This window comes from Trichophyton benhamiae, assembly GCF_000151125.1.
Source record: "Trichophyton benhamiae CBS 112371 chromosome Unknown contig01293.0, whole genome shotgun sequence".
Lineage (NCBI taxonomy): Eukaryota > Fungi > Ascomycota > Eurotiomycetes > Onygenales > Arthrodermataceae > Trichophyton > Trichophyton benhamiae.
In genome coordinates this window covers 1982424-2000480 of record NW_003315113.1, presented here as the reverse complement: position 1 = coordinate 2000480, position 18057 = coordinate 1982424, and the positions used below count along the sequence as shown (strand labels likewise).

Sequence of the window (18057 nt, the reverse complement as noted above, 5' to 3'; positions counted from 1 at the left end):
AACTGTTTATTTTAGCTCGCACTTGTCTGTCTTGTTACTTGCTTGCTTTTTTTTTTCTATCTACGAAACGGAAAAAAACACAACACGGTATAACGGCTTTCCCACGTCAACAATTGAACCCACGTCTATTGCGTCTCTAACGTCTGCGTTTGCTCTTGAAGGGCGGTTCTTCATGTTCTTCCTTCCCCTCGTTCTGTTGCGCTGTGTGTTGTCTTGCGTTGCCCTCTCCCTTTTTTTTCTTCTTTAATCCCTCCTCCCCTTCCCCTCCCTTCGACTTATTACTGTTTGGGCATCTAATGATCCGCCCATGCTCACCCTTTCGCTTTGACTCCTTTTTTTCCTTGCTGTCTCTGTATTCCCATTTCCACGTTCCCCAGTCCCAGTCTCAGTCCCTCGCACAGCTAATTTACTATGTCATGTCCAGTTACCCCCTTTTTTGCCCACTTTTTTTCTTTTTCTTTATATTCATATCCAGGTTCCCGCATCCCATTCTGCTGCTGATGTCACTGATAATCACTTGGTCTTTACTTCTCACTCAGACTGGAGCATACGGTATCTTCTTCTACTTTCCTTTTCTTTTCAATCTTGAACTCTCTTTTCTTTCTTTTCCTTTTCTTTTCTATCCACGTATGAGAAGCATGGAGTTGACATGCTAATGTTCCCGCTTTAACGCCGCAACACGTCCCCTATGCCATCGCCTTCGGTCCTTTTCTTTCTTTCTTTTTTATTTACTTACTCTATGCCCTGCCTGACTTGTCACTTCTGCCTGATACTCGCTTGCTTACGCTCACGCTTACTTACGTACTTGTATGGGTTGGCCGTCTGCTGAAAAGTTCCCTGCGTCGCACGCTTTTATCATATCATATCTTATTTTATTTTCTTCTTCTTTATTACTTCTTTTCTCTTCTTCTTCTTTTTTCTTCTTCTTCTTCTTCTTCTTCTCTTCGACCATTTTTATCCGCTTTTCTTCGTCTTCACCTGGAACTAACGACATGGCTTTTTGCTGAAGTGATGTGATTTTGGCTCGAGAAATCAGCCAAACGTGTAATAATCCCATCCCCTCCCTCCGGTTTTGACATACACTTGCCTACCCACCCGTCTCCCCTTCTAGATCCATCACTTCACTGCTTCCATTCCCAGGTTTATTGACCAACATGTACAACATCATCATGTCATGCCCTGTCCTTTTCTTTTCTTTTCTTTTTTCTTCCCCTTTACTCTCCTTTGACTTCTTCTCTGCCATCTTGGACAGATAATTGTACCTGATACCGATTGATGATGATGCTCGACCCCGACTCCCACCCAAACCTTGCGCGCGTGTTGCATTAACTGACTATGCCCATGTACTCGTACTTCCTTTCGTTCTTCCCGTTATTGCTCTCCCGTTTCCACCCCTCCCCCCTTTCTCTCTCTCCTTTGTGCCTTTACCTTCCTTTTCTTTTTTTTTTTTTTTTCAAAAACCATTCTACGCCCTGCCCATGCCCATATATGCCCCGTTCTCACGCAGCAAACGATCCCACGAGCAAAAGATACGAGACGAGAAAGATGAAATCTGCGTGTTTTGCTTTGTCTGTCTGTCTAGTTATTCTAATTGCCTGCCTGCTTGTATCTTCGTTCTTTGTTCGCTCTGCTTTGCCATAGTCATTCCATTCGTCCTTTCTTGATATCGCTCTTCTCTTCTCTTCTCTTCTCTTCTCTTCTCCTCTTCCGCATTGTACCTTGTACTGTACTGTAGTTCTAGCCGTGCGTCGTGCCGTCGTGTGCCGTGTACCTTTGTACTTGTACGTCTTCTCCTTTTGCCGTTTCGCTGCATTCTATCTCGTCTTGTTTAGTCGGTGTTCTTGGAGAATATTGCCAGCTGGACGCGGATGGGATATACAGTAAGTAGGATAGCTGCGGCTGCTTATAGACGGTAGGACAGATAGATAACTGTCCCCCGAGCACATTTATTAATTCGCATTTGACTCCATGCCACCGTGCTGCTGATATACCATCCATTATCTACATCGGCGGTGGGCTGACGTCAATATAGAGTCGTGCGTGCCTGGACGGATGCACGCCCTAAGCTCTTCTAGAACATGCATGCCATACATTCCATGCAGGCTGCCTTCCTTACTCGCATATATTAACTCATACTTGACTTTCAGCCCCAGCTCCTCGTCGACGGCCACCTAACTGGTCAGCATCAAAATCCCTCACCGACACCTGACGCTTGTCTCACCCTCGCTCAGCCGCCGCCGCCGCCGCTCGCTAAGTTGGTTGGCTCGTTGGTTAACTCATCCAACAAAACACAAAAAAGAAGAAGACGCCGCATAAAGAAAGGACAAAAAAATCATGCCCACACACGGATTCGAACCGGGGATCTCATCATCGCGACTCTCCTGAGCTAGGGAGTGAACTACTAGTGATGCGCTTTACCAACTAAGCCATGCGGGCTGATTGTGGGATTCCGTTTTAAGTTGTTGCTTGGTAGGGATAAAAGTGAGCTTTTGGCGTGTTTAAACTCAGGGCATGGCGTATTTTATTTAAGCTCAGGCCCTGATTATTGGTTTATTAAGCGGTATTTTTTTTTACTGGGTTACGCGGGGCATACTGCTTGCCTGTTTGAGATAAGTTGGTATTATTAGTTAAGCCGCTCGCGAAAACGCGCGCACAAGACGCGAAAAAAAAAAAAAATAAAAATAAAAATAAAAATAAAAATAAAAATAAAAATAAAAGGAACGAAAAAAGGGGGAAGCAAAAACGAGTTGAGTTCATCAAGGGCAAATATAAAAAAGAAAAAGGCAAATGCCCACACACGGATTCGAACCGGGGATCTCATCATTACTAGTGATGCGCTTTACCAACTAAGCCATGCGGGCAGATGTTAGGGTATGCGGCCACTTGCTGCTTGTTGAAGCAAGGATGCTGTCATTCATCGCACCTGGCGAGTTGTGCTCAGATATCAAGTATATAGCTTGCTGGAATTCAGTTATCTAGTCACCATACTGAATACTGTGCCTAGATAGTAGATAACTATGTATCTGCGCGACTGGAGTGAGTGATATTCCAGGTGTTATTGTTCAACGCCCCCAGAACCGTCTTGATAATCACCATTAGATGTCAATAAACAATCGCCATAATGCTCTTGCTAATTGGAGAATTACCCTTTGAGAAGATTTACAAGGATACTTTCGAATGACTATAGAGATCTTTTATAAATGGAACCAAAACCACATATTTGGTAGATAGCTCACTTGATATATGAATCAGACTAGAGGTCGAAATCGAGCGTGGTGTTTTCAAATTTGATTAGACCTATGTATGTCCAGACATCTTAGCTCCAAAGATACTAAAAGTCACTTTCCATCTTGGATAATTCCTTCCTTGGGGTTTTGATATCCTGCGAATGGGAAGGACAACAAAAGCCTCACCGCACCTTCTACGCTGCCCGGCAGAAAACACAACATGGCCTTAGCGATGGCAGAGACGACGTCTTCTCCTCGTCTTCACCACCGGCATCAGCATCAACATCTTCTTCCTTTTTCACTGCCGTCCTCTATCGTTACGGGAAGCTCGCCTGTTTAATGAATGAATGCATGAATGACCCTGGTCGTTGTTTGTCACCTCATCCTGACTCTCCACCTACCCAGTGCTGTGTCTTGCTCTTTTCTCTTCTACTTCTTCCTTATATATAAATATCCGCAGCTAGTTCACCATGAGATTCGAGAACTGGGACGTTTTGCTGTTCCCTGAGGGGTCAAAAGTGCCTCTGCAGGAGTTCAAGACCAATTGCTTCGTCACCAGGGATCACGGTAGGTCAAAAGTATCTGCTATTGACTCGCACACAAGCAGCCTGCTAATCACCACGGATGAACTGGTTCTAGAATCACCGTATCTCCAAGCCCAAGCTGTGCTGAATCCCGGTCCATACTATAACCAGAGTGGTGTTCAGGGGAATCCGGGACAGCTGCCTGTACTGACCTGTTTTCTACCAAGTTTGCCCCGAGATACTCCCTTTAGGGTATCTGTTCATAGCTGGAATAGGCCTCGTCCAACTCGGGTTATGGAAGGCCTGATGCAGCCGGAAGATTCAGTGATGTTCGAAGTCAGAATATTCATTGATGGTATCTGTGCTTCGTACGTGGCACCTGAATGGCCTCCGCTAGTCCTATCTGCCCTCACTTTAATACTAACCGTCGATGGAATAGGGCAAGTCTGTTCAACCAGCAAACCCTCTGGCCTCATGTCATTGGTAAGTTCAGCTTTTGATAGTGGCACCGGATTCTAATCGGAAAAGTGTCTAATGTCAGGGTATACGTAGATCTGAGTTCTCGTGAGTGTGTCCCAGGTGAGCTGTGTCTAGTATGTATTAACTCTCGCAGAACTCGACAGAAATGGAAACCAAGATAGTCTGCGGTTTCCAATGTTCCATGAAGAGTTGCTTCATCAAGCCCACTGGGATGCTGGCGACATGTACGGTCGAATTCGTGTTGTCATATCAGAAGGCTTCACTCGGCCGCTTCGTAACCCGCCCTTTGAGAGAGTGAGAGATCTCATCGCTTTTTCTTACCAGCATGCTCCCCTCGGTAAGCTGAGAAACAAGAAAAAAAAAAAAAAAGTGGAAAATGGGAATGAAAAAAAGTCAGATGTCTAACGTAAGTACGGTCTCATAGGTGTACTGGAGTCATCTGGCATTGCCTGGCCAAATCCAGGGATGTGGCAGCAACTGGTACCAGGCTCTCGACATTTTGTCAAACACTCTCTTGGACCTCTTTACAGTGTTGAGAAGGATGAGGATGCCCATTCACACTCCCCAACGCGCCATGATATCCGGCAGTTCAACAACCAAGGTGTTCAGATTGGGGCTGGTTTCTCTACCCTCCCCTATCGAACGCAAGCTAATCCCGTTCCACCACAGTTTAGTAACAACCCATGGTTAGACCGAGATGGACCATGGATTGCACCACCACCTCAAGTTTCAGATCCCTTCGTCGACCCTTCAAAGAACCCGTGGCCACCATGGCCTATCAAGCGCCGTCATTCAACACTGGATGACATCTCGATGCCAGACTATATTGCATCTAGTTCCTCGAGCAGTCGTGTGATTTCCAATACTGCTGGCCTGAATTTTTCACGTAACAGAGAACCGTCCCAGATGGCTCCTATGGACGACGAGCAGTATAATCAGCTAATCAAAGCCATGAGTCCAAGTAAGGCAACAGGAGGCACCAGCCCTCCAATGAACACCCCGGTAGCAGGGAAAACAACAACCAAAGCGCCTTCGGCAATAAAAGGCGCTCCAGATGGCACAGTTAACAAGAGCCAGCCCAGTGCTCTCAGGGAGCTTTCGCAACCTGGGGAAGATAGGAGAGTAAGGTCAGGATCCAGTCTTCGTTCTAGAAACTCGCTTAACGAAGTGCCACCTCAATCCCAGACTGGCCTCCTTAGCCCCAGTCCTAACATCCGAGGCCGAAAGGAAGGAAGCCTTAGCGTCTATGAAGACGATAAAGAAAACAGCAGTGGTGATGCCTCTCCAGCTCATAGCTCACGAAAGGCATCCCTGACTATCGAAGCCGCAGTAACTTCAGCGGAAAGCAAGAGAAAAAGATCTGTAAGCTCAACTCATTCGCGAGGAGCGGTCGAGGCCGTGTCTCCCTCTTCATCAAAGAAGATATCTCGTCGTAAACGAGATGAGCAGCTGCAGGCTGAGTTCGATGATTTCCTGTCGGCAGCAGCCAAAACAGATGCGCTCCTCTCTGAGGTTGAACTGGAATAGCAACATGCATGCCTGGCCAGACAGGGTGAACGAAGGGCTCATGGGTATCAGACAGCGCACTATGGCTTAATCACTTGCTACAAGAAACATTTTTGTACTCGCATCTTTATCCACAGTCCAACCAATGCAAGTATTTAGCTTATGTAAGCACAATTAACGACTCCCGTCTTTCGCTTGTTTCAACGTCAACCAAAGTGAAAAAGCACATTGAATGGACGGTTTTTCAAAGGTGAGGCCATTCTATCTAAGCCTACGGAGTAGTCGTCCTTGTATTGTATAATACAAGGTTAATCTTGAGTATTGGAGGAATAAATTAGATCATTCTCTGCGTTGGCCTATGGTTTTGATATCCTATTGCCCACGATGTCCAACGGTCACTTGATATACAGAGTGAAGACCGGAGAACACCATGATCATTGCTATTATGGAGCTCTTATTTTCTATGATTCACCTGGCTGCATTCACTATCCCATAATTTGGGAGTGACATGGGGCTTATGTTGGACGAGGGAGATGATATACCCACCCCAATATCGCTCTTGTAACAACTACAGCAAGCTACAACGCAGATATTGAGCAATCAAAAGAAGATATTGAAAGCATCTGAAGCGAGCATTCAATCAAATACTCAACGAAGAATCCCTAGCAAGAAATTTTTACTCGCCTAGGTAGTTCGTCGCTTTGGTGTACTTTTCTTCGCTGCCCTGGCAACCTCCCTTCCTTCTTTCCTTGTATGCAAACAACGCGGCACTTCATCCCTTATTCTCGTCACCTCATCTCCTCCTCGTCAATCAACAACCTGCCACGTCCAACCCCTACACAGGTCTAGATATGTCGCCTCCATCCGAGACAAATGACAGTCCCCGTGAATACATCAGCATCAGTGACTCTGATAGCTTGGACGTCGCTGTCAGTGAAGGTATAAAGTCTATAGCTTCTCCATCTAATGCTGGATATTTACAAATCTTCTCTCTCGCAGACGACGGCACTATGCACCGCCATCCACCTAGCACAATCGGACCAGATGATCTTAAGCGCTTGATTGAAGAGCTCGTGACGCCGTCCCGGGCGAAATCAACAGCGACGCAGGCTTCGCGTCCCCTTCGTCCCGCTCCTACTGATGCTGCACTGACCCCACAGCCGGCGCCAGGAGTTGCCGATGCGGATAACGCGCCTGTTATTGATGCAGAGGTGACAACTGTCGCGGCAGCATGTTTGCCAGAGATGATGGTGTATCCGAGTATCGAGGCTTCTGACGCGAATATGGTTAATACCAGTGCCATCAACGCGTCGTCCGCCGACTCTCAGGCTGTTGGCCGGAACACTGGCGTGCTTGATGGCGTGGTTTCTGTTCCGTCAGCTAGCAAGTCTCCTGTCTTGCCTGTCACCATTCCTGCAGTTCCATGCTCCTTGGATACGCCATCATCAATGCTACCTCCTGCAGTTACCAATCAGTGTCACAAACCCACGTTTGGGCAGCCTTCTGCCCTATGTGGCTCCATGGCTTCACCATCGCATTCGGATGGCACATTCCCTGCGTTATTCGGACAAGGAAGTGCAGCTTCAGGTATTCCCGGTGTCTCCAGGTTCTCTTGTCCACCAGCCCCTTGGGGCGATGGGCTAAGTTTACTTAACCAAACGGTGAATTCTCCTCCTACACCAAGCCTGCTAGTCCCTAATAACCAAGGAATGGCCCCCTCCTTTGCAAGTTCTACGTCTTTCCAAAAAGAAGGAACCAGACCTATGCTTTCTAATGCACCAGGAACAACTGTGCTCAGCCAGACCTCTATACCAGCGGGCCGTGCGGCTATTACACCTAGAGAACTTCGCCCAACGAAGGTTCTAGGTGAAGTCAACACTGCCAAGTTGGAAGATAAGGACGCAATGTTCTATTTTGGTGTCATTTGTATTCAGGAACATCTAACTCCATCCTTTGAGTTTCTGCAATATTTTGACAATAAATGGGTGGTTAGACTCAGATTTGGAGGCCATGAGGTCTCTAAGTTGCAAATTTACTCAACTAAGGCAGCCGCCACGGCAGATGCGTGCCGTGATGGCTTAGCCACCTTGAAGACTTTGATGCCACTCTGCGTGGTTCCCGAAAGTCCTGAGCTTGGTGTTTCGCCTAACCGACTCCGCTGGAATTCATTGTTGGCATGTAAGTTGTAGTTGTAGCGATTCACATCAGGCGTTATAGCTAACGGTCACGCCATTTTCTTACAGTGTACTGCCAGCAAAGAGGTATACCAGACCCGCTGTATACCCAATATGCTAACTTCGATGGCTTCCGTAATGAAGTCGAGGTTGATGGCCTTTCTTTCTTTGGCATTGAGAAATGCTATCCATCTATTGACGAAGCCATTATTGCGTGTGCCCACAAAGCATTGCACTACTTACTCGTTACCAGTGGAGCAAATGGCGAGCTTATGCATGGGGTAGCCAAGTCTGGAACCCTGCCAAAGGTGGTTGGTGCTACGCCCAATCTTCCAAATAAACCAGAACCAGTTACAGTGGACTTGGTAAGTGGCAGAACCTGCATTTTCAATATGCTAATTGGACGCTTATCTGCCTCCATGGATGTACGGAGGATATGAGTGCTAATAATATGTGTAGACGAAATTTCCATTTGTCCCCTCTGCCGGCACTAGTGTCACTACAAAGAGGGCACGTAGAAAAGGTGGAAGGGGCCGTGGAAAGGAAGCGTCTTTGGCGGATGCCCTTAAGAAGGTAAAGGGAAGTGAACGCCAGTATCCACAGGTTCCAACTGCCGCGAGCGCCACCGGAGCCAATTCAGTTAAGGTCAAGGCTGTTGAGGACACCACGAACAAGAAATCTACGGGCAAACTTGTGACACCTGCCTTTTTCAACCCTTCCTTGATGGCTCAGAAACCATCAACTAACCATGGAGTTCCCGATGCAGCAGAGTTTGCCCAGACTATTTTCTTTCAGTGCCGCATGTCGGGCAATCGTTCAATGTGTAGGAAGGATCCATGCACTGCCAGTGAATTTAGGCTGAAACTCAAGTCCTACGGAAGTGACCTTCTTCGCGTTAAGAGTATGCCTAGCCTCTAAATTATTCATCTCAACGATATTCAGGCGGCTAATGCTCTACTCTACTACTTAGGCATCTGTGATCGCTTGTCTATTCACCCCCCTGACTTTCCGGTAAAGGTATTCAACGTTAAGGGAAGCCCTATGCACTTTGAAGTTGATGCCTTTTTTCATAACGATGCTGCTCTTCGTAACTTCAGACGCATTGGTTTCGCAAAACACCAGAGCAAGCCAGAAGCTGAGCTATTATGCCACCAAAACACGGTTGCCTTCCTTATGGAAGTCATGATGGGTGTAAATCAACTGCGAGGTGGCAACTGGATTGAAGAAGCAGCATTGACGGATAAAACGGGTTTCTATCTCTAGCTGAATAGGTTCCATGCTTTGGGGATGGGATTTCTAATGCACTTCTGATTCGAACACGCGATAGTTACTTTTCCTTAAAGCACCAAGAAAGCTTCAATATGGCCATCCTTTGGGATCAAGCCCCCTCATCTTTTGTCGTTGCCTTCTCTTCTTTGCATTCCTTTTTCAAATATTCATGACAACGCCAATGTGACATGTTCGGGCGAAGGTGACACAGTGCGAAAGAGACAGATATGTGGACATGTTTAATTGGCAGACAGAGATATTGAGCTGATATGAAATCGAAGGAATCAACTGGCATTATAGACCCCCCTTTACCCCTTCATAATATTGATAGGATGGTAACCCGCCATCCATTGTCCACAAACTCTACCGTTACGAGGAGCGTATTCATAGAGGTAATCGGATTTCAGCAATCCCTTGGGGATGCTGGTCGTTGTAGTACAGTTCAGGAAAGGAGTGGCCTCTTTTCAAGATAGGATATCTTAGGGATTGAATGGAAACTGTTATAAGAGACAGCTAGCTAACAACGTATACTGTGAGGTAACAGACGCGGAGGAAAAACGCTTCTTAGAGATAGTGCATGAAGGGTCTTGCTAACACCACCGACTCGTAGACCTCATTCAACAGCACCAGCCAATTCAAGGGAAACAGCAAATTCGACGAAGAAATTCCAAACCAAATAGGATTACCATGAGTACAGTAGGTAAACTAGGAGAGACCAAGAGCAGTGTCAATCAGACAGAGTTTGGCGAAAGCGTTCCGGTAGACTGTGAAAACCGATATATATATACCCCAGGGGTTGTCTTGCCTTTGGCATTCAATAGGTTGCGTTATATATCTTCAGGGCAGAGGAAGCTGAAACGAGCCTGGCCTGACAGCTTGGGAGGGAAAGAATTGGGTAGGAGGGTCAATGACAGGAGATATAGTGTGGTCAAATTAACCGTTTAACAGTAGAAACGAGATAGATTGAATAAGATAGAAGTATAATGCAGTACAGAACGCATGCGGCGATGTGAGCAGCGGAGTTTGGAATATCCAGACGGATGGACAGATAGGAAAATTTCATTAGATATCAACGATGATCAAAAGCAGAGACAAAAAAGAACAGAGAAATACTAGAGAGAAGGGGAAGAGGTTGGATAGTTATAAGATACGCACGCGACAACTGGCGGAAGTCTAGTCGAGGGAAGGTAATTATCAAATCAACCAAGGAATGCAATTACAGCTCTCGATAAGGCAGAGAAAAACACAGACAAGGGTGGAAAACGAGCAAGCATCAAGCAACAGCAATAATATGGCAGGACTGGGTATGAGATAGAAAGCCAGCCAATAGACAAGGTGGAAAAGGAGGAAAGAAAAGTAGAAGCACAGAAGGAAGCAAGCCCGAAGTCTTAAGCTGCGGTTAAGTTGAGCAAGCAACGCAATGTTATGGGGAAAACAAAGATATCGATGTCTTGAGTGTGACATAAAGAAAGGTGAAATTGAAAAAAAGTAGACAATAAATAAGAGGAAAAGGGTAAAACGGGCCTGCTGGGAGAATTGGGAGAGATTGAAAAGCTCCTTTTCGGGTTCATATTTGGAAAGGGAGAGAAAAGGAAGACGATAATATAGCCAAAAACACCCACCCCTTTTTTTGCTCACCTTCCACCTTTTTTTTCCCCTCGTCTCATTGCTGGCGGGATGGCGGAATAAACTAGCTGAAGCTGATGATCGATCCATACCTACTTTCGCTCCAACCTGTCATTTTGTGTATTTGCTTTTCTTTCCTGTGGAGCAAGTCAAAACAGAAGACGGAACAGGGAGGTATGCAAGAGGTATTAATGAGTCGATAAGCAAAGGTATCAAAGTAAAAAGCCAAACGAGAGGCATAAGGTATAGGATATAAGAAACATGATATTACGGGAAGAAACAAGACGAGGAAGAGGGGACAGAGTCAAAGGGACAACCAGATATCGGCGCAGGAGAGAGAAATAGAGATGGAGAAGCACGGAAACCGAAGCATACACCGACTATCAGAAACAGTAATGATATGGGCAAAGAGTAAAAGGAAATGTAAGCAGAACGGAAGGAGAGGACATCAACCAGGAAAGAAAAAGAGAAAGCAAGAAAAGACAGCACGGCAAATGGCGTTATAGAGAAAAAAGCAAAGTGAGTCAGCTCGTACACCTCATCGAAGGCGGTAGTGGGGTATTGTAGAGTTGGGCTACATCCTCTCTCCTGTACCAGCCTCCACACCATCAAGGTATGGCGTATTAGGATCGAAGTTGAATGCCGATTGGTCGTCTGTGTTGAGGAAAGTGTCGAAGTCGAAGTTTTCGAGAATATCTGGGTTGTCGAGAGAGCTGAAATCCAGGTTGAAGCTTTGATTCTATAAACACCAATTATTAGCTGGACGGTTACTTGTAGAGGAGATGGAAGGATGCATACGTCTGTTAAACTCATATCCCCGAATGGCTGTGATGGGTCGACTTGTCCCTGTGCCTGACCTGGTTGTGCAGCAGCAGGTGGTTGACCCTGGGCCGGTTGCATGGACAACATTTGCTGCTGCTGCTGCTGCTGCTGCTGCTGTTGTTGTTGGGGTTGCTGTTGTTGCTGCTGTTGTGGCGGTTGTGGCGGGGGTGGTGGTTGACCCACAGCCTGGGGTTGTGTAGCAGGCGCAGACGTTGGTTGAGCATTGTTTGCCGGAGCGTTCTTGTTGAACGAGCTTGGATGGACAGGGGTGATGGGGGTAGAAGGAGTTGGAGTTGGTGGAGGTTCAGACTCTGAAGCTGTGGCTGCTGCTGAAGGCGCATTGGTGGTTGGAACGCGCTTGGCAGGGCGCTATAATGGGTCAGCATTGCACTTGGATATGGATGTAGTGAAATAGAGACATACCTTTCGATTATTATCCTTCGTGTCCTTCTTCTTCGGCGCGGGCTTTGAGCTCTGCTGCGGTGTTGGAGGAGCCGCGCTACCAGGCTGCGGTGACTGTCGCCCATTATTTGGAGCCGTAGCTACAGGTGGTGCCTGCGGTGGGGGCATAGCATTTCGCTCTTGAGGGGTTCCGACAGGCTGCCCAGGCTGGCCTTGCTGCTGCTGCTGCTGCGGCTGTTGCTGCTGTTGCTGTGGCTGTTGCTGCTGCTGTGGAGGGATCATAGGTTGACCCTGAGGAGGCTGTGGTTGTTGCCAATTACCACTTGGCATGCGAGCCCCAGCTTGGGCTTGTGCCTGAGCCTGGGCCTGTTGCTGACGTGCCATGGCATCCATAGGCTGCGTCATTTGCGCACCAGAGTAGGCTGGATTGGAGCTAGGTGGGCGCATGCCATTAGGACCAACGACGCCACCAGCTTCCTGCATATTCTTCATGGTGTTGAAGAATGCCGCACCACCCATATCTTGGGGAATTTGATTACCAAAGTTCATAGAGGCTGGCGAGCCACGGCCTGGTTGCATAGCGTCACCAACGTTGGGAGAACCAGGGAGGCCAGTCTGGGGTATCTTGGGTGTCCCGCGCTTCATCTGTTCGCTGGGGTTTGGTGAGGCACCGGCACGGCTTCCCTGAGGAGATGTTCCAGGAGGGAGACTGTTATGCATCCCTTGGGCTGGCTGTTGTTGCTGCTGCTGCTGCTGCTGCTGCTGTCCAGCACCTGGCTGTCCGGGTTGGGCTGGCCCTGGTTGTGGTTGGCCATCACGAGCCATGCTGTCTTGTTCCTGGCGGGCGATCAAAAGGCGTTTCTTATTCTGCTGCTCAAGCAACATGAGTTGCATCTGATAATCTTGGAGAGCGTGGTTGCCATTTTGCGCTCCAGGAGTCGGCATACCGCCTTGACGCATCTGAGCGGCCATCTGGCCGTTACTATAGTAGTCTTGTGGTATCATTCCTTGGTTGTCATGCATGGGCTGCATCATGTCTGGTTGGTTGGGCATGACTCCCGGGTTGATTAGGCCATTAGGAATGCCCTGATTGTTCATTGCGGAACGAGTATGGTGAATTAGATTTTGATTATAGACCTGAATCGACTTTGCTTGAACACTTGGGTTTTGGGACTGGAAGGACTGGAGTTGTGCAGCAGTGAGGTTTCGTGGATTGATGCCATGCTGCATCAGAAGAGAGTTGGCCTGCTGTTGATTCTGCTGGCCTGGCATGCCCTGAGGTTGTGCGCGACCGTTGGGGGTCATCTGCGCGCCGTTAACTTGGGGGCCGTCAATGCGCTGGCGCTTGGAGGGAGATGGGGCGTTTTCCACAGAAGAAGGGGATTGGGGGCGATGGCCATTCATCTCCATGTCAGAATGTTCGCGCTGCATCTGGTGGTGCATCATCTGAGCCTGCTGGTTTCGCAATTGGGCGATTTGTTGCGGAGTCCTAGTACAGTTAGTTACAGTATTCTACTTGCGCTTTTGCATATTAGCAGAACATACATATTTTGGGGATTCTGGAGAACAGATTTCTGGAGATTCGCTGGCACCATGTTACCGCGTACTCCGCGCATGGCAGCAAACTGGTTAGGCATTAGCTGGCCCTGGCGAATGAGTTGATTTTGCTGCTGGTCTCGCAATCGCAGCATGTTCTATAAGAATTACAGATGTTAATATTGATAAGTCCATGTCAATTGGTGGCAAATCGATGATACTCACCTGAGTATGCTGTAAATACTGCATGGCGTCATTACTCCTTGGTTTCTTTCTCTGGGCGGAGAAGACATCCCAAAAGATATTGAACCAATCGAATAAGAAACTGGTTTGTTGCGAATCACCCAAGTTTGGTCTTGGCAAATCGTCGGGGATGCGCGACTTGATATCCTCTTTACCTTCCTCGGACTCGACTCCGTTAACTTCCCCATCTCTGCGGTGTGGTGTGCCTTTGTGAGGCGCAGTGGTGGTGTTTAGGGTGACGCTCTCGTCCTGCACGAGCGCACGCGCACAATCATGATATCCGCGTTTGAGGAAGTAGTCGTAGATATAAGTGTTGAGTTGGGTGGCCATAGTATCCTGTAGATTCTGATTCGGCTCACTTCGAGGGGCAGAGCCTGATGCGCTGTTCATCATTGGGATACCTCCCATGGGCATACCTCCCCCAGGAACGCCTACGCCCGGGACACCGACGGGTACGGCGTTACCGGGCATAGCGACGCTAGGGTTCATGCCTTGCATGTTCATCTGGTTCATCGTGAGCAGGAGGCGGAGGTGCAGCCGTCCCAAAGACGATCGGACCTGCTCTCCAGGAAAGAAGTGATTTCGTTTTCAAGGCGCTCTGTCGAGTTTGAGTGTCGGTTCAATATTGAAAAAGACGAAGCCCGTCTTTGCGTCAGAAGGATCAATTTCGTCGGAAATGTGTCTCATATATGGGCTATCCAGCAGGCTCAAGAAGGAAAGATTCTTTCCTGCGGTGTGCAGTTATGTTATTTTGCGAACAAACAAGGCCGCTAGTCCTGTGCTGGTTTCTTTTCAAGCGCGTTAGTTTTGAATACCATACCACACTCGAGGACGAAAAAACACGCCTGCCGAGACACAGACCTCAAAAGTGGCAATAACGAACCTATCCTTGCAGAGAATTGTATCCTCTGCAGCAAAGGATGCGAAGAATGGCAGAGTGGTCGTTTGATGGGAGATGAGAGGAAGGGCTTTTCTCGTCGGGCGCCAGAGTGGCTCCTGGGCGATCGCTGGTCGTTCGGCTGGGCTGGGGGGGTCCGGAGGGCGGAGAGTGTCAGCGAAGGGGATTTACAGGCACGCCGCTCCACGAAGCCTCTTGCACCAAGTCCACCAGCGGTTCCGTCAGCGTCTTCTCGTGGGGGCCGCCGTGTCGTCGATGCTGGATCTCAAGCAGGGGGAGGAAAAACCGATATGCGTCTCGTCAGTGAAGTTCGTTTTTCGCTGGGGAAGTTCGAACTTGCATCTTTCGCGGGCGGTGGCTGTTTAGGGACCGGCAGAACGCGCGCCCGACGCAGATTTGGTCACGGGATGAACTTTTATCCGGTCACCTGACCCCCGCCTCCATCGGGCACCTTTTTTGCGCCGCAGCGAAGGGGAGGGAATGGACGGCGGCAGCGGCCTGAGGAGGGAATAGCAGGAGGAACCAAGATAGTTGCAGCGGCAGCAAGGCCAAAAAAAAAAAAAAAAATCAAAAATACGGAGCGTAGATAACTAGAGACTGCGGATAGTTACATGAACCAACTCCGGCACCAGGAAGCACGTCACCAGCCCAGGCAGGACGAGAGTAGACAACCAAGACAACCCATGAGAACAAAAAGTGCAGTAGCCCAATCAGCCAGAGACAAAGAGGATAAAAGCATCGAGGATCACTCCTCTGGAGGCAGCTCGTCCTCAAGGTAGCGGACGAGAGTAACTCGCATCTCTGTAGTGTCATTACCCCGAAGGATATCACTAACAAAGTGCGCTTCAACCTGAACTTGCACCTGTAGGCCGAGTTAGCTTGCACACGTCTAATTCAGTCACAGGCGAGTAAGCATACCATCTCAAGTGCTCCCCTTAGCACCCCACAGAGGATATTGGAGTACCATAGTTCGTCCTGCGCTCGTCCATCGTCAGGCAGCTCAACAAAGTCGGCCAGTGGGTTCTCCTCAAACACAAGCGAGAACTGCTTATTATCACTTGTCCAGTTGGTCACAGTAGGCGTAATGTTGAGAAATACCTTGAATCCAACCTACACCCGGGGTATATGAATATATTAGATGGCCACGTTATATTCCCGTAGTTGGCAAGGGGCATGCATACACGCACCTTTGAGATAATGTCAGCAGTCTCCCGGAAGTTTGTGCATCGTCCCATCCCGGACCGCGCCAAAAAGTCCTCGATGAGTCGCATGCCTATATTATAACCCATCTTGTCAAGCTGCCGGTTGACTTCTAGATAGTCACTTTCGTAGTCCGCGCAGAGCTGGGCAACGACAGTCCCATAGGTCAGCGTTACCAGCTCTGCGTTGACCTTATCAACCTTAGTTCTACACGTGTTAGAACAGAGCCAAGGCTGTTAAACGGGCAGAGCAGTGCGTACTTCCATATCCTAAATTTCAAGTTAGCATGGGTTCGCGCCAGATCTTTAGCTCTGGGTACTAAGGGGAGGCAGTTATACTCTTCGCCAATCCGAGCGGCTTTGCTCGACATTGTTCGACTCTCAGACAAATGCCTCCAGCCTCACACTTATTATACTCTTTAATGTTCTAACTGGAAGACTTTAGACCTCGTTCGTAATAAGGTGGCGCTTTTACAAAAGCTGGTGGGTAGTTGTAGCTAAGCGCGGTAACTAACTTGTTAACTAGTTAGTTAATTAGTTAACAAGTTAGCCGCCGAGCCGCGTTTCCCATTTCACCGCGTCTAAAAAATAAAATCACGACCACAGGCAACATCTAGCGACCCGACACCCACACCTACTACATCGACTTGACATAGATACATACAGCATACACGCCTCCATATTGCTTAACTGTCTACGCTGCCATGATGTCTGCGGAAAAGAGACCAGCGCACGAATCCCTCGGGTCTGTACAACTTGTCAAGCGTCAACGATCAGATAGCAATCTAAACCAGAGCGCCATTGCTACATCCAGTGGAACCGGGAAGAATGGAGCTCTTATACAGTCTGTAAGTAGGAAGGAATTGATTATTTTCAGTCCATACCTTGGATTGCTCTCTAACAAGGACCGAAGGTACCCCGGACAAGCGGCCTCGCTGCTCCTATCATGGAGCTTACAGGCCATTCAGGCGAGATCTTCTCTACCCGATTTGATCCTACCGGCCAACATATAGCTTCTTCTGGAATGGACCGATCTATACGTACGCCATCGCGTTCTTTTCCCTTTTGTCCTCCGTTTCATCCCGCGTTATTTCCAAGCGAGAACATTTCAAACACCGCTAACAACTGATAATCTAACCAGTATTATGGCGAACGTACGGTAATTGCGAAAATTATGGCATACTAGCCGGTCATAAAGGTGCCATTCTCGACCTTCAATGGTCCCGGGACTCACATACCCTTTTTTCGGCTTCCGCAGATATGACCCTGGCGAGCTGGGACCTGGAATCAGGCACACGCATACGGCGCTATATAGATCACACTGAAATCGTTAATTGTTTGGATATCAGCCGGCGTGGCCAGGAGTTGTTGATTAGTGGTAGCGATGATGGAAGTATCGGCATATGGGATCCTCGCCAAAAGACCGCCATTGATTATCTTGAATCATCCACCGCGATGCCTGTGACTGCTGTCGCCCTCTCCGAAGCTGGGAACGAGATATACTCTGGTGGTATTGAAAATGATATACATGTCTGGGATATCCGGAAGCGCGCCATCACGTATTCCATGATTGGACATACAGATACGATCTCATCTTTACAAATTTCTCCGGATTCTCAGACCCTCTTATCCAACTCCCATGATTCAACAGCACGGACATGGGATATACGCCCCTTCGCCCCCGCAGATCGTCATATTCGAACCTTTGATGGAGCACCGACAGGCCTCGAAAAGAATCTAATTCGGGCAAGTTGGGATGCGAAAGGCGAGATGGTCGCGGCTGGTAGTGGGGACAGGAGTGTTGTTGTGTGGGATGTCAAGACGGGAAAGTTGCTATACAAGCTGCCTGGTCACAAGGGAACCGTGAACGATGTTCGATTTACGCCAGCTGATGAACCCATTAGTAAGTTCAGCTTTGTGAAAGGGGCCGTTCAGAGGGAAGTTCACTAACTCTCTACTGTAGTTGTGTCTGGTTCGTCTGATCGAACGGTTATGCTTGGTGAGCTCGGGAAATAATACCTTCCCGTTTTATCTCCGCATTTCACTCCTGGCTAGTACCTTTGAGGAGGCCTTAAGTTCTTCGACTGGATTAAGAGTATTCAGTAATTCCATGGCACCCTATCTCACCTGAGCCGCGTCATACCTATACCT

At 48.2% G+C, this 18057-nt stretch overlaps 6 protein-coding genes and 1 non-coding gene across 7 annotated transcripts; 3 read left to right on the top strand and 4 right to left on the bottom strand.

Moving 5' to 3' along the window:
* Positions 1 to 136: 136 nt before the first annotated feature.
* Positions 137 to 1243, bottom strand: ARB_04664 (uncharacterized protein; the record flags this gene model as incomplete). Its single annotated transcript, XM_003017734.1, has 4 exons — positions 137 to 350; positions 529 to 619; positions 802 to 978; positions 1096 to 1243. 4 exons carry the CDS (start codon positions 1241 to 1243, stop codon positions 137 to 139), a joined length of 630 nt encoding a protein of 209 aa, XP_003017780.1.
* Positions 1244 to 2788: 1545 nt separating this feature from the next.
* ARB_04663 lies at positions 2789 to 2861 on the bottom strand. Its single transcript has one exon. It is a non-coding gene; the product is annotated as a tRNA-Thr (tRNA).
* Positions 2862 to 3697: 836 nt separating this feature from the next.
* Positions 3698 to 5758, top strand: ARB_04662 (uncharacterized protein; the record flags this gene model as incomplete). The annotated part of the gene is made up of 3 exons (XM_003017733.1): positions 3698 to 4234; positions 4346 to 4568; positions 4656 to 5758. 3 exons carry the CDS (start codon positions 3698 to 3700, stop codon positions 5756 to 5758), a joined length of 1863 nt encoding a protein of 620 aa, XP_003017779.1.
* An 830-nt stretch (positions 5759 to 6588) lies between these two features.
* On the top strand, positions 6589 to 9174 carry ARB_04661 (uncharacterized protein; the record flags this gene model as incomplete). Its single annotated transcript, XM_003017732.1, has 4 exons — positions 6589 to 7915; positions 7981 to 8276; positions 8371 to 8812; positions 8882 to 9174. The coding sequence occupies 4 exons, from the start codon at positions 6589 to 6591 to the stop codon at positions 9172 to 9174; spliced, it is 2358 nt and encodes a 785-aa protein (XP_003017778.1).
* Positions 9175 to 11073: 1899 nt separating this feature from the next.
* On the bottom strand, positions 11074 to 14322 carry ARB_04660 (uncharacterized protein; the record flags this gene model as incomplete). Its single annotated transcript, XM_003017731.1, has 4 exons — positions 11074 to 11997; positions 12052 to 13519; positions 13576 to 13724; positions 13792 to 14322. The coding sequence occupies 4 exons, from the start codon at positions 14320 to 14322 to the stop codon at positions 11074 to 11076; spliced, it is 3072 nt and encodes a 1023-aa protein (XP_003017777.1).
* A 1130-nt stretch (positions 14323 to 15452) lies between these two features.
* On the bottom strand, positions 15453 to 16277 carry ARB_04659 (uncharacterized protein; the record flags this gene model as incomplete). Its single annotated transcript, XM_003017730.1, has 4 exons — positions 15453 to 15569; positions 15626 to 15817; positions 15895 to 16114; positions 16168 to 16277. The coding sequence occupies 4 exons, from the start codon at positions 16275 to 16277 to the stop codon at positions 15453 to 15455; spliced, it is 639 nt and encodes a 212-aa protein (XP_003017776.1).
* A 575-nt stretch (positions 16278 to 16852) lies between these two features.
* ARB_04658 (uncharacterized protein) lies at positions 16853 to 17856 on the top strand (the record flags this gene model as incomplete). Its single annotated transcript, XM_003017729.1, has 2 exons — positions 16853 to 16946; positions 17093 to 17856. The coding sequence occupies 2 exons, from the start codon at positions 16853 to 16855 to the stop codon at positions 17854 to 17856; spliced, it is 858 nt and encodes a 285-aa protein (XP_003017775.1).
* Positions 17857 to 18057: the final 201 nt, after the last annotated feature.